The sequence below is a fragment of the Pygoscelis adeliae genome, unplaced genomic scaffold (genome assembly GCF_000699105.1).
Source record: "Pygoscelis adeliae isolate BGI_AS28 unplaced genomic scaffold, ASM69910v1 Scaffold365, whole genome shotgun sequence".
NCBI lineage: Eukaryota > Metazoa > Chordata > Aves > Sphenisciformes > Spheniscidae > Pygoscelis > Pygoscelis adeliae.
In genome coordinates this window covers 643,677-659,905 of record NW_008824783.1, presented here as the reverse complement: position 1 = coordinate 659,905, position 16,229 = coordinate 643,677, and the positions used below count along the sequence as shown (strand labels likewise).

Below are 16,229 nucleotides of genomic sequence, written 5' to 3'. Positions count from 1 at the left end.
TCAATAAGCAAAAAAAGCCCACAAGACAAAGCCAATGCAATCGCTAAGACCTTAGCGTGCCACCAGCAGGACCCAGATGCTGAAGGTGGCCCAACGCGCCTGGCAGGACTCCTGCAAGCTGTGTGAACTGCTTTATTCACCCCAAACCAAGTAGGAGGGTCCTGGGATGCTGCTGGGTGAGCAGGGGGCAGTTCGAGCAAAGCAAAAGCTTTGCCTTTTGGTACACTGCCCAGGAAACGCAACCATCTCAGGAGCTAGGAACTGGGTCTGTCTGACCATGGTCAAAGTCAGTCAGTTTTGCTCTGCCAACACCAGTTTCCCCACCTCAATACCCATGGGGAACCAGACACTCAAACATCAGCCAGTGGTGGGGATGGAGCTCCTCCACTCATCATCCTGCAAGTGGTAGGGACTGATTATTCAAGATTTTTTATGAATGATAAGAAGCCAAGCCTTTACTCCACAAACTTCAAGTACAGGGGACAAATGACATGCTCAAGTGATGGATCCAACACTGGAAACATGCTGGAGACTTGAACTGCTTCTGGCAGCCCTAGGAGATATAAAAGCATCCAGTCAAGTCGGAGGGGGAGCTCCTCTCGTCCCCAGGATATGGAAGCAGAAGATTTAAGTAGCTGTACAAAGCCTCAGAGCAAGGGGAAGCCCAGCAGCCGAGGAACCAGTCTTGAGGAGGAGGGGAACATCTGGAATGGCCAGTCCTCAAAGAGGGTCATAGAGCAAGAGCCTAATTTTGGGGAATAGCCATCACACTTGGACTTCTTGTGGATAGCTGTGGTATTCACGTTCATACACAGGTAGGTACTATCCAGCAAGAAAAAAAGTCAGGACTGACTGTGCTACCACCAGTAAAGCGAGATCCTGGGTATAGCCCAGGCCAGGATGAATCTTCTATGTCTGGATGTTCGTGCATGCTCACATGGATTTTACGACAAAGAGCAACCATGAAACAGTTCAGTATGACACCAGCGTCTTACAGGATTGATGACGGACTAATGCAACTAGTTTGCAGAGAGATTGTTAAAACTACTCCAATTATCTTGGTCAGCAAACAGATCGTATCCCGGACTACCTAAAACCTAAAGGAATTCTCATCCTTTCCTGAGACACCCTACGGACTGACCATCAGGTCTTTGACTCCGTGCCTGCGGTTTGCTTTTATTTGTTTCACTGCCTACATTAAGGTAAAGCAGTCATACACTATTTTAGGTTATTAAATATTTAATTCCACAGTGAGACAGAAGAAACCAGCAGATGGTCACTGTGCAGCAGGCCCTTGCCTCTCCTTTTTTTTTGGGGGGGTGGGGTGGGGTGTAGAAAAGTTCAAGGAAGAATCATGAAAACCCATTTCTATAAGCAAACGTCCCTCCATTTAGAGGGGCAAGGTAGGAAATTATAGGGGACCTATTAGTTTCTCTTACTACAGGGAGGCACTGAAACATCAGAGATGCACCTGCAGAGGCGCATCAGACACGTCTGTTAGTTGGTTACTTCTGACCCAGGACTATCTGTTAGCTACTTCTGAATCCATTTGATATATCCACCGGTATTGAGCTATTCTGAGAAGCACCAAAAAGAGCTACATTCATGCAGTTTAGATCCCTTTATCAAACTTTTCACTGCTCCAGTGTATCTCAATCTAGTGTGAAATATGTCTTAAAATGTATGAGACACAAGAAATCCAGTCTTCTCCTCAGCTAATCCAAGCTGACTAGTGATCTTCATTGGAGTCACGCGGCAGACGAAGAAGCTGGTGCTGATGGGAGGTAACAGATGCAACTTCGGCGCCTTGTCAGAAAGTCTTTAAACATGGATGCTGATGGAGCATGTGGCACAGGAAGCCACAGAGTAGCTGCAAAAGGAAGAGGCAGCTATCACACAGCTGTGCTGCTTCCTCCGTTGACGCGGAAACATCTCAAACGGAAGATCATCCCAGGAATTAACTTCTGGCAGAGCCACGGATTACTGCGTTGTTACTCTGTTTAACTACACCAAGGAAAATGCAAAACTAGACTGAATAGCTTAAAAAAAAGACTAATTTCACTAGGTTTTGATGATGGCAACAAGTAAAGCAGGTAACAGATACCGACACACATCCTTCAGGCACTGAACTGTAGAATTGTTCTAAAATTTTGGGGCAAAAGCCCCCAAAAAGTATTCTGTGCAATACACTGCAGGACCAGACTCCAAAGTCAGCATTACAGAGCTAGTTGCAAATGTCTCTCCAAAAGTAGCACTTGTCCTTCCAGTGTGATCGAGCACTTCATGCCTCCTGAACGACACTGGTTGGGCTTCTGCAGGGGGTTTGATGCACAAAACCTTTAAGCTCCTGAGTTTGGAGGTTGCATTTCTTGATCTGGTACGTTGCAAGCAAGTCACGACCAAGCTTTCTGCAGTCTTTAGCATCCAAGACCATCCTCTTGGAAGGCCGACTGCCAGAAAACACTTCTCTCCAGGCTTGGCTACGCTAGTGTGCTAGTCCCAACTTCACGTGGACACATCCAGTCACATACCAGAGATGTAATATCTTTTTCGACACACACAAAGACATCCTACAAGAAGGTTCCTACTTGATCCATGGTAAGCTGGTCCCTTCCAACCTAAGTTTTCCTATGATTGGTATCCAAGAGTAATATACTTTTAAAATGTTTATTCTGAACATCCAGGAAAAAGGAAATCGCCATTAAAATTCTTCTCATTAGGAAAAAGACCGTTTTTCTCCAAATGCTGCAGGTGATGACAATTTTGACTTCTCAGAGACACTGCTCACTGAGACCATCTGGTTGTACATGCAGTTGAACGCAGCAGTTGCACTAACAAGAGGACCACGCTGCTACTGCGGCGTTACAGCAATGCTTTTACTAGTCTTACTTTTTAGGCTAACGGTGGGAGGTTTGCAGTCATCCACGTTGCTTGGCACGATTAATTGGCTAATTTATTGAACAGTATGTCACACGCAACACTACTGTTGTTCTCATCTGAGTCATACACACCACGGGCTTGGACACTTCTAGTCTTAGTTTGGCAAGTCTACAATGATTTCAAATAACCAGTCCTGCTTACTGGAAGTTCAAGACTCCGAGCAGTTGAAGTTTTTAAGCAAGGACCATTAAGGGGAGCCTGTCATTAACAACATTACTGAGAACAGACCCATCTATTTCCCCAAAGTCGGCGCATATTTAGCACCAATCTGGTTTTACAGACAGACGGTCTTCCCCTAATTCTCAGCGGGGCGTGCAGACACCGAGTTAAGGCTCCCTGGTCCTGGCAGCCCGACCCCACCAAAATTTATTTTGTTCAGCTTCCAAGTTTCATGGAGAGACCAGAGACGTGGCTCACATCCTCCACCCGAGCTCCTGGCCTGTTTCCAGTCGTTTTAACAAAACTGTAGCACAAGAGCTTCTAATGGTATTCAGCAGATTATCAGAGCTGGGGTTGCGATGCCCGTGGGACCACATAGAGATAGAAATAAGTGTCATGTTGTTCGTGAGGCTTCTCAACAGTCTCTTGCCAAATGCTGGCAAAAAGGCTTGAGATGACAGTCAGCCCGCCCAGAATGAAGGGAAGAGAGATCTTGAAGGCAAGATCTCCATGTCTGATGGCAGCATGCTCAGAAATACTTCCATTAGCATGCACAGCATCAGACAGGGCAGAAACGCCCTGCATGGGTGAGTAAGTGTTGTAGGATGAAAAGTTTAGATTCATTAGGAACAGGAGAAAACTCATTAAAATACTGAATCTAACCAAAATAAAGCCAAGCCCCCAACATTTGATCAGTTTTAAAATTCCTCAATAACATCTTTAAAGAGTGGTAGAAAGCCAACAGGTGTAGAAAAAGCAGATTGGGATTCATTCATCATGTGTCATGAGGCACATGTGCCGGGGTATCACAAGCATCAACAGAACTCGAGTAGGGAGCGAAGAGCAGAATTAAGTGTCTCACTTATTCTGTGAACCTACATTTATTTACTACACAGGCTTCAGCAGAAATGCCCTAAGTCTCAAAAGCACAGGTAACTGGAATTAAGTGACATTAACCTATCTGGAGCTTTGTGCACAGTACCAGATGCTACCACCAAAATACATAGAAAAGAGCACCTTATTTCAGTAGACAAGTCCTGTTTAAAAAAACCCCAACAATATTTTAGTGTTTCCAATAGCGACAACTTACTTGGTCCCCACATCCCAGATTTTGCATCCTGTAAGGAGCAAAGAAGCCACAAAATGTAGAGTGCAATAGCACCCAATCTCCAGAGGATGTGCTACACAAAATTAAAGAAGCTGATTAGAAAAATTAATTGGAACAAGCAGAAAGGAAAAAATGCAAGATGACTGCTCAGGCACTGCATATTATGAGCTCAGAGCAGATATATCTTTCATTCTGTTCAACTTAGTATTTTGGTAATGTGAGATCACATCCTCTGCAAGTGGAACCTAGGTCCATCCAGGGAAAACAGGAAAAATAAAATCAGAGAAAGTGAAAAAAAAAATTACAGTAACGTAGGAAACTTGCTAAAACCCAAGGTCAATATATGACCAAGGCACAGAAGGAGCAGAGAAGGTCTTTGCTTCAGAGAGACTTCCTCGGGCAGTCGGTAGTCAAGGCTGTGGAAATCCTTGGCATGGGAAACAGCACGTGCTAAAGGTCTACAGAGGTTCAAAAGCAACCATAAATTCAGGGAAGAAAAATACAAACACGATTAGACACAAGCTCAAGCCTTATATTAGGGAAATCAGAGAGCTTGCCAGAAAAAATAAAAAGATAATAAAAAACCCCTTTGGCTTATCCTGTGATATTCTTCTCGTATTTGCTGTAGACTACTGTCACACAGAGGATACTGAGCTCGTGGGCTTTTGGACACTTATGATTTCGCAAGTATCAACAAAAACAGTATTTCAGGTTTTTATTAGAAAAGCTCTATGCTTCTTACACAATTTCCTAGATTTTAAGACTTTATGTCACCTTTTCGAAATCCGTCATTCTATACATAAATAGCTTTCTCTCCATCAAAGGTTCCTATGTTTTATAAACACACTTACATGGGTATTTCCCGTATCGGTCAATCCTCACTAACTTGAGTTTCTAGGTCCGTATAATTACCCAGTATCATTGTGATGTTATTCTGACCAAATCTCTTCCAAAACTTGTGTGAGGCTAAAAGAATTTGCCCAGATCAGTAAGTTCAAGTCAGAGTTAAACAACAAATATGATGGCGATGTTTGATTTAATAAAGAAATCACAAACTTTCTATAAGCTTAAGGTAGATTTACTTACCCGCACTTCCAAGTTGTTTATAAAACCTGTATTCTAAATGAAGCTGTGGTGCGCGTGATTTTATTGGTTCCTAAAACAGAAGAAAAAAATTCGGTTAAAATCAGTTTGACTGAAAAAAAGTTCTATCCTATATTTGAAGATTTGCAACTGTACATAATGCTTCAAGTTTCAAGAGAAAACACCCTAGACTGAAAGTCTGACAGCAGACTTCAACATTGGAAGTCATTTAAATAAGTAGAGAACAAAAAGCAATAAGATTTGCAATACGCACGCTGGAGGAGAAGTAACTTCCTCATTTAAATACAAAGCTCATTCATGGCAGTGAAATTCAAGAATCATTCAACAAAGCTCCTGACCCTTGAAGAATGACCCTGGACATTGGCAGGAGGAAAGTCAAAGCTGCAGAAGATCAAGTCCCAAGTTCAGTCTGTGGACTGTGGTTGCCCACAGTATTTTTGTTGGTCACTAGCCTATATTTTTGAAAAATGTTGAGTCATATATCTGTGTTTTAAGTCAGACCACAGTTGTATAAACCTACAATCTTGCTTGCAGCAAGCGCTACAATGCAGCCAGATATCTGGTGAAAACACAGGAAGAAGTCTCCCCCTTCAGTAGCAGGTGTCAGTCAAACATCTCAAAGCACTCAAGAATATTCTATTTTTCTACACAGAATAAAAAAAGGGTAAGTCTGCAATGCACCCAAAACATTACATTTCTCAGCTGTTACTCATCTGCACTTTACGCACAAAACTTAATGCCTACGATCCATAAAGGCATTAACATGCAAGATTACAAAGCTTCTAAAAGTGTAAAGTTAACATGGAGAGGATTAAGAGACTTGAGTAATTACATTTTCAATAAAACTGTGCGCTTTGGATAGGCAGTAATGTGGATTCACCTACTGCCCACACATCTTTGAAATGGAAGTTAATACTGGCCTCAATTTTTGTTTGGATGTTGCTTATTTCCTTGCTTTTGAGAAAGAAATGCTCCATGCTCAAAACTACGCAAAATTCGTAGCACGGCACCAAAATTAGTCTGAATTTCAAAAACCTGCTAAATAGCCCTCTATTTGATGAACTCATCATCTAGAAGTTTGCCTATAAAGGAGCCCCCTAAGACCAACACAAAAAAAGTCCTTTTGTGTTTCACATCCTATGAGTCAGAGCAAGAGCATCTTAGACATAGACACAAGTCTGAGCCAACATCTTCGATACGGTGGAATAACTCTTCTGTTTGCATGGGAGGACACGAAGGCTTTAGCTGATCTACTTGGTCTTGTTTCACCCGTGGTCTGTACCATGTGGACTAATGTCCACATTTGGTGTTAACTCCACGTCAAAGACTTCTTTTTAAGTCAGAAGAACAATTTTTGTACAGGAATTCAGGCAATTTGACTTCCAGCCAAGCTGTTCATCACCACCTCAAGTCATCCCCTCCATTTGCCAGCAAGGGGAAAAAATGCTCCTCAACTTTCTGACGTTTAGAAGCTTCAGAAGTCAAATATGACCAACTACTTAGAAAGGAATGGTGAAAAATATTCTGAAGGCAAAACTGAACCTGTACTGGAGGCAAATATAAAGCAACGCAAAAAAAAGTTTGTTATATAAGTCGCGTTTAAATTAAGATAATTGTTGATGGTGGCTTGAGGGAGAGTCTATAGACACCTGCACAGCAAAGGGATTTAGGGCAACAGGAACTCAGCCTGTTCAGTGAACAGATTATTTATCCAAATAAACTATTTGGATAAAGGTAGAAGGATTAACATATCAGGACATGAGGCTGCTCATGACAAAATCAGGGAAAGTAAGCCCAAGCCACTTCTGCATCAGGAGCTGCTGGAGCCTGAGCTCTGGACGCTTGCCAGAGTCGTGGCAGCTTCTGAGAAGATCATACCAGAACAGATGGTTGTCCTGTAGGCCAAGGGCTTAAGGATGCTGGCAGATGTTGCGTTTGTAGCAAAAATAACTGAATTGCTACTGCCTAACGTACAAAATCCACAGCTCGAACCAACAGGATCATGATCGCTACAAGAGGGTACAGCTTTGTACCTGCGCCCAGACTACATCTGTATGTTAACGGGCTGGTTTCATGCAGGGAAGAAATTCCTGCTATGTGCAATTCAGCATTAAAAACCCTCAGAAGATTAAACCAGTAAATACAGCTAAGGCATTTCAGAAGACAAACTCCTCCGTGAACCAGATGCCCTTAACCAAGTAACGTTCAGCTGAAGAGCAGGACGAGGAGCTACATGGTGACACCACACAAGTCAGAACACAGGCACTATTCTCCACCACCAGCAATTTTCCAAGATGCAGCACAATCCTCACCCGCTATGAGAAACCATGAGACATGAGCACTGAATTTCACAGCACTTTCTGATAAGCTCTTTGGCATCCATCACACAAGTCTCTAATTTTCCAGCTTTAACATCATGACAGGCACGAATAGCTGAGACAGCAGGGTTGCAGTTGCAGAAGATGATCTCACACAGCTAGAAGGACTTGGAGCAGAGTTTTGACTTGGTCCAACAATGCAGATAAAAGAAAATGTCGCCTTCAAGTACATTGAAAGCAGCTACTTTACCACCAGTCTGCAAATTATTTGAAGGATAAAGAAAATTACAGTTAAGTACACATGTAAGAAAAGCATATTTGCTGCTGAGGAGGCTGAGTAATTCTTACTCCTGGGGAATATGGTCTAAGATTAGGAGACCAAAACCCGCCCATCTCTTCTACTGTTCTCTCTTTAACCTTCTCAAAAACGGAGCAGGTATGCGAATGCCTGGATGGCCACCGGATGGCAATTCCAGTCCTTCAAATGTAAAGGACCAGAGATTTTTAAGCATGAATCACAACAGGGCAAATAAAACTGGAGTGTGCTGTAGAGTAACTGCTTTAACACTCAGATATTTGGGGGGGGGCAGGAGGAAAGAACGCCACCGGAAAAAATCGGTAAGATTAAGGTAGCAATAAAGGTAATGCCATTCAGCTCTGCCATATGGCTATTGAAAGGTTTCAGGTTACTGGGAGGTGTCACTGCAGGCACTCTTTTGAGAGAAACAAGCATCCTTTGGACTAATACAGCTGTGTTTTTCCTGTATTATTACTTCCTTATGCCTTCCAATGCTATAACTTTGTGGGATTATCTTTGAAAGCAAATCAGAAGCGTTATTGATTCAATAAAACACCTCGTCTGCACACAGCGCATTTTCTATTGTCAGATCTGCCTAAAAAAACGAGCTACTCAGCGAGCACCGGTCCTCTTTCCTGATGTGGATCCACATCAAGGACATCCTAAGCTTCACTGCAGATGTTTATTTATTTATTTTAGGGAATATCTTCTGACATTTGCCAACAGGCTTGAAAACAAGTCCCTCCTGCAAAGCCCTAATTATTTTTCATCTACTATGCATGACATAAGGAGAATGCTAGAGATATAAAATCTGTGGCACTTGAACGTGCTCAGAATTAATGCACCAAGTCCATCTTGATCTTCTGTAATCTGAATGACTCCTGTCATTTTGCCAGACAACATCGGTTGGGCAAACAGGCGTGTTTGCTGCTAATATCAAATTAGCGTTACAACTTTAACTTCAGATTCTAGGGTATGGATCTGTGATTAAAGAGCATACAGATGAGAAAAGAGCACATCAGCTGAAGACATCAAATTTGAAAACCCCAAGAGACTAATGAAAGTCTTAGTTAACAGATAAGAAAAGGCGTAAACACAAACTACTGGGCTATGATTTTATAAATCCGGCAGAGCTACGAGTTAGAGAGTTTCCCCATCCCCTAGACTCCTACTTCAAACCACCGCTGACCACAGTGCCCTCATGCCCTGAAGCAGTCTTCAGAAGAAGACTTTTTACCTGGACCACTCGCTAGTCCAGGTATAAGAAACATGGAAGCTGTCATTGCGTGCACCTGGGGAGGGCTACATCGACTGCAGGGCAGAAAAAAAACCTCATAACTGGTACTGAGGCTTGTAATACTGGATAAGAAGAGAGCTGTGACGAAAACTGCTTGCACAAGTTCTGAAGTTTGCTACTGTTGGGGCTTGGGTTTTTTAACGCAACTCCTGAGGTGCTTTGGTGAGCCAATCTGATTCATTTTTACCATCCTATGACGTAAAAGGAGAAAATCATTTCGAAGATGCTGTGGCTATGTATCCTCAGCCACCCAAATCAGCTAGAGGAGAGACTGACCTTTGCTGAATTGGATCTCGTTTTGCCTGTTGCATCTGCAGTCTCTCAGCATCGTACCAGACTGAGTTGTGCTATTCTCCTCCAAGGGAATTTTAACCATTGAAACACCCCCTTTCCTGCCTCTTGACTCCAAAAACGTGGAGCAGCAGGCTGCACAGTGCCACACTCCTAACCAAACGCTCTGACAACAGCCCATCTAGAGAGAGGTAAGGGTCTGGAGAATCGATGGAGTCCTGAACGGAAAGGCTCAGCCCAGGGAGCGGGAAGAGGTAGCAAACCCGCAATTGGTTCCCGTCCACTGGGACCTGGCAGCCAGCTTGGAAAGAGGAACAAGGCGCTCACTGGTGTAAGACAGCTATGGATCCATTTAGGTACAAAAGTGTTCAGAAGGGAGAGGGAGGGGTTCTTTCCAGTGTTCTCAAGGATTTATCTCAGTTTAAATAAGTTATTCTAGCTGAGGGTGAGAGCAGCATTAAGCCCAAAGTGAGAAAGCTGCTTTTTGTCTGAATTTTTAACATTAAGTACAAGTCATTTAAGAACACCTGAAGCTTCTACTTACCAGTTTGATCGCTACATATTCATTGGTGTAGAGATTTTTACCTGCGAAGGAAAAAGAAAAAATCCTTTAGTTCCACACTCAACACTTGCAGCTAGAGACATAATGCAGAAGAGTGTCACTGATGGCACAGAGCTGTCTTTTCTCAATTCCCTGCTGAAGTTCATGCCTTTAACAAAGTGTAAGCCTCAAAATAATAAGTTGCAGCAGTTCACCAGGGCAGGCAAACACTATCTTCCACTCAGCGTAAGGTAATTGTGTTTTATGGTAGCACTTATGTTCGATGCAAGTGTTTGAGGAGGTATCCCAGACACATTAGGTTTTATTATCCACATCAGGCCAAAAAAGTCTGGGGAACAAAAAATGAAGAGTCAGAGCATCATTTCTTTCAGAAATGCCTTGAATCTGCTGGACACTGAACAATTTTATTCTATGATCTATAGGGAGTTTCACTAGCTTAATCGTGCTACACATCAAAGTGACTACTGCAAGGAAGCATATGGAAATAACCTTTGTACCAACGCACAGCTTTCATTTCTTCCTCTACGAACAGGCAGGCAGTGTGTATAAAATGCCTTCTGTATGCCGGCGGCACAAAGGCAATCCTTGTAATCTAATAATGCCAATAACTCTCAGTTGCAATATGGTACCAATGATGTTAAAAAATACACTAAAAGAACAAAACCCATTCTCAGGACCCCAAAACATGGAGCAGGGTCTAGTCTGATAGTAGGCCTGGCAAGCACAAAGGGCAAGAGCCTAGGACGAGTATAACCAGGCAAGCACGCAGCCAGCTGCCAGTATATTGTGGCTCCACGACTCTGAGCCAGAGTTGGTACCCGTGCGTGCTACAGCTGGAGATGAATTTTTCCTCCAGGAGCCTGTCTGGCGTTTGAACCAAGCCCTTGGCCTCTTTAGCGATCTGTGGCAGAGATGCACAGCTACGTGTGTCAAGGAGCATCTCTCTGTGTGTTCTGAAGCTGCCGGTTATCGTATCATTCAATGTCCTCCAGTTCCTCTGCTAGGTAATTTGAGCAATCACGCCCCCTTCACCTTCTCCACGTTGCTCGTGATTGACAGCCAACTCTCCTGGAAAAGATATCACTGGGGCAGGACGCTCAGGCAGTCCTTGTACCCGATCTGTCCCATCATCCTGACATCTCTGCTACCTTTCTGACCCCCTCTAGTCCCACCGTATCCTTTGAGGAGGGCAGCCTCCACCCCACAAAGCTCCCCATGGTTTTATACAGGGAAGCATTGACCTTCTTTGCTCATCATTCCTAGCACCGCTACAGCACAAATCATGCTTTCATTGAGTGACGGCATAGCTCCAAAATTCAATAGCAATCTATACTGGAAGTTATCAGTGCTTGTTTGTAGCATCAACTTTGCCCAGCTCTGTTACGCATTTACTTTCCAATTCCTGTAACAGATATTGATGCTTAGAACAGACCAGCTATTGAGAAAGTCCAGGACGGGGAGTGACATACTTCAGAGCCGGCAGGAGTTTAGGCAGCTCTAGCATGACACCATTAAAAAACATGCCATGTCATCCCTTGCATATGGATACTCTTTGCATGCAGCAACAGCATTGGAAGACTCAATAAAATTAAAGACATTATGAACACGAGAGAAGACAAGCAGTCATCTTTGAATCCTGAAATATTTATCAGGGGAAATTCCCCATTTATTTATTTTACAACAGCTTCATATTTTCTGCATTCAACTTCTTTTGATACCATCCCCGCTAAACTGTCGGTGTAGTTCTGGCCTCCGAATTTCAGATCGGGCACTCCCAGTCCAGGTCCCGCACCAAGCAGATTGCTTTAACATTCATCGGGCAGCCAAAAAAATTTATGGAAAGCTTCAACCTGTTACAGTAACCGGCAATGCTGTTTAACACAGGGCAGGCATTTAAATGTGAGGTTAAACATCCTTAGAGGAAGTGTTTCATGCAAGCAGATGTGTAAGCTGAGCTCCAGCATTAACCCTTGCAACACAGGGTTGTTTGAATCTATTTCTTTAGATCTTTTAATAAAAGCTATTATGTCCAGGCTGGAAACGAAGGGTAGAAGGTAGGTTTTGCAGGTGCATCAGAAACACTCGGACATTGGAAAGTGGCTTCAAAGCACTGAAAGAGGTGGAAGGCCAAATCAGCAGAAAAGCAGGTGGCAGGATAAACTGCTTCACCCTTTGAGGCAGGTAAGGGCTCCAGCCTGATGCTATCTGATGGCTGGTGGGGGGGAGAACATGCAAGGACATTAAGAGAAGGCAGCCTAAATAAACCTAAATTATCTGCTCCATATTAGCTACCAGCAAATGAGTCGTATCAGCAGCTCCAGCTGTAGCTCGCCACTGACATTTCCTCCTCCCCTCCTCTTGACAGGGATTGAACTCCCATCAAGATGCTCAGTTTGAGGACACTGAGACAGACTAAGGGAAGCTCCAGCCCAAATACCTGAGAGAGTTAGATGCTTTGAACAGCAAAAAACCCAAGGAGGGAGGCATGGGTACACCATCCCCTACAGATGCCACGACCTCCATCCCAATCTTGGAGACGCACCATTTCAAGATGGTTTTGGCACTCAACATGCAGGGGTATAAGTCCACCCAGGGAATGATGACCCTCAGACCTTCTACCAACACTTGTGCTCTCCCACCGATGTATGATAACGATATTGGGGAAACAGGACCCTTCCAAGCTCGTTTCAAGGCAGAGAAGGACACTGCCAGCACCCTCCATGTATGTGAAGCCATAATCCAGCCTGCTATGGTCTGGTTCATAAGGCTGAGGACTAGATCGAAGATAATTTTGGTAACGAAATTCCTCAGTTAAAAACCTGGGATTAGCAGAACACTAGCCTGAGATGTCAGGCCAGCAGCCAAAGGTAAATGAAGTAATTAATCCTCCAGTTCATCCCCTTCAGAGCACACACCACAGGGAGACTCTGAACATCAGGGGGTGCCAACGGGTCCAGCTCCTGAATTCCAAACCCCTCCTAAAGCTGCAGCATGAGATGCTTGCTTTGCCAGCTATGATGGCAAAGCAAATCCCTAAAATCTCTCCGTTGGCTTGCTCCAGACTGAGATTTACCCCTTGGTTTTTCTATCACACTGTCCAAGGTGTAAAGGTTTCTTCTTCCTCCTTCTACAAGGCAGCATGGTATTAAAATGGAAGAGTAAAGGCAGTACTGCTCACAGGAGAAAGTGAATCTGCACAGTACAATAAGCCATGAATAGAAGCTGCATCTTATCTTAGCAAGACAAAAGATCTGTAATACAGTTGAGATGATACCACTGTGCTAACAAAAGTCTTTCAAGTTCAGGCAAAGCTTTTGATGGAGCAGCGATTAAGTTCATGCCTCAGTTTTGGATAGTTCCACTGACAATTATGAACTACATATTCTAAATGAGAAGTGATGCATTAAGTCACCAGCATTCACATGGGAAACATAACAGAGTGGATTTCTCAAGCCCTGGCAGTAAGATGTGTTGAATATACGGACAGATTGTAGACTGGTTGAAGATCCCGAAGTGATCAATCTCTCATGTGCACCATTCCCACCGGTCCAAGTTAAGAGCCACAAGTACAAAACTCTCATGAATGACAAATCAAAAATGTTTTGATCCTTCCCTTCTAGCTTGTCACTATATGGACAATACGTTCTGATGACAGATCAAGGGCTGGGTAACGGAGCAAACATCCAACCGGTCATCCTAGAGACCAATCAGAGCTCACCCCAGGCAGCACGGCATCTGCAGAGAGCCGATCCCATGGGCAGCTGAAACATGAGTTCACATTGATTTTTGTAGTGGCAGATTTGCTGTGCCTTTTAGAACACATGCCACCGAGTAACAGCTTCTAGTATGGATCCTACACCAGATCTACTCTTACCCATTCCCTCCACACCTCGCATTATTCTAGCCCTATATTCACATAATGATTTTATTATTTGGGAAAAAGACAAAACCAACCCCAATATCAGATGGTATTATCATCTTTATTTTTTTTTTAAATTGTTTTATTTGTTTTAAAGCAGAGCTCCTGGCTTCAAACTGCAGCCTAGGAGTCAGCTGGGCAGTTCTTGCTTTTGGGGGGGATCTGATCGACCTGCTCTGACTTGGCAACGTACAAACAAGCAGCTTTATTCTAGTTTGGGGCTTGCTGCTCACTGCTGAGATGCGCTGAATCTTCCCGAGACCTCTGAGTGAATCATGCTGACATCTGGCTTCTGGACACTACACAATTTCTTTGGGTAGCACACAAAAACACAGACTTCTCCAAAAATCCCTTTGGTACAGTAGCCTATCAAGAGAGGATACAAGCAACATACAGGATCTAGCCCTCCTAACATTTTTTTTCCCCTCCAAACAGAGAGAAAAGCTGCATTAATCATCGTTTTTAAATGATAATTGAAAGCACTGTTTTGAACATACCAGATAACATTTGCATTAGAGCAAAAAGATTTGGGCTTCAGTCTACAGCTCTGCATTAAAATAAGCCCCTGGTCTATCCAGAACTTAATGCTTATTTTAGAAAACCTTCCAACCTACCGAAACTGGAATAATTATACATTAGTACCTACTGAATTGCTTTACTAAATAAGGGTGCCAAACACTGGGAAAAATGAGACATGTGAAGAGGCTTATTTATCCCTAACATGGCTCATGGTTCAGGATTTCAGGTAAATACAAGAAATACCCACTGGGTAAGTCCATGAGTCAATATAAGGAGGCGGTTCATAGGCTCAGGTGGTGGTATCTTTTCTACAGTGAAGTTTACAGCCGTGGCTTATCATGGCACTAGATTTTAACAGGTTAAATCTCATTTTTCCTAAGCAGTGAGCACCACGATTTTACAGCCCAGTGAGCCTGTTCTCAGGCTGTTTTACATAATGTCAGTTCTCCTATCAGCTTGGGGTGGAGATGCAGGATCTCATAACAGCAGAAGTCGCGCTATAAAACTTCAGGCGCGCTCCAGCTCCCAAGGCAGCACGAGAATTAGCTTGGCAGACAACCAGGAGTTGCATGACAGGGCTTGGCGTTGCACGAAAGGCAACGAATCCCCATAAGCGCGCAGAGTCCGGCCCAGGGACGGCAAACAAGATCCCCTGCTCTTTGCTGGCACCGTACCCCTGCTAGTAGGTTGAGCTGCTTCAGAAACCAAAGCTCTTAGACACCACCTAATCTGCAGTCTGTCTGAAGAAAGAGCATCCAGTCAACCCCATTTCATCTTATTACTCTGGGCCAGACACTGAGTTTTGCATTCATCTTCCATTTCAGCTCATCTGTGGGCTGGAATCCAACTGTGCTGCTCCCACATGCTTCAAAAAAAATAATATCCCCGGGGCTATCTGTATTTGCAGCAAGAAACATCAACCCTAAGCAGCGAGCTCGATATTTGCAGAAAATAGCTTCCGTACATACATGCCATCTCCTCCCTGAACAATCAGTCCTCTGTCCGGTGCTGGAGCGTGATACAAGAGCAGCTTAGAATGAAAACACAAGACCTGAAAAAGAAATTCTTTGGGGAATTGGAAAAATATATTTTCCCCTTGTTTATCAGTGTGTGACTTTGTTCTCCCCGTGTTACTAAAAGCAGTCACTGGTGCTTAACTTCTCCAAAACCACATAAAAAAACCCAAAAAGCAGAGGGCACGCCATTCATCTTCGCAGGACAAAACTGTTATCAGGGACTTGTTTGCTCGTATTTCAGACGTGCTGCTTCTCCTTCCCCCCAGCACAATTCAGCGATAATTAGCATCACATCTGTGCAATAGAAATATCTGATATTTGAGCAAACAGGAGTTCTTAAAGCTATAGTGACTGGCAAAAAGCAACAGAAGTTTAAAAAAAAAGTAATACAGCTTCTGTAAGGACCTTACACCTAATTGCTGTTATTAGTTCGTATGGCCCATTGCCCAAATACAGCATGCTACTTAGTTAACTATTATTAGCAAAACATTTACCAGTTGCTTTTTCCATAGCGAAGTAAACCAACTTTTTCATAAGTGAAGCCTCTTGCGTAGCATCCGTGCTTTGAAACAATACGTTAGTCAGAAATCCAATACTGCTAAAATTGAGAAATGTGAAAAAGAAGAACCATGGAAACAGGATCAGCATTTGGGCACCAGCCGAATAAACGCCAAGAGCCATCCACCTGGAGGGATCCA

At 43.5% G+C, this 16,229-nt stretch overlaps 1 protein-coding gene across 1 annotated transcript in view; it reads right to left on the bottom strand.

Annotated features, from left to right (window-relative positions):
• CSNK1G1 (casein kinase 1, gamma 1) overlaps positions 1–16,229 on the bottom strand; it is a 91,522-nt gene that overhangs the window by 44,958 nt on the left and 30,335 nt on the right. Inside the window, exons 3-4 of the mRNA XM_009323852.1 lie at positions 10,060–10,100; positions 5,294–5,363 (exon numbers count right to left, since the gene is read on the bottom strand). Coding sequence (XP_009322127.1) covers positions 5,294–5,363; positions 10,060–10,100 — 111 coding nt within the window. The remainder of the gene's footprint in view (positions 1–5,293; positions 5,364–10,059; positions 10,101–16,229) is intronic.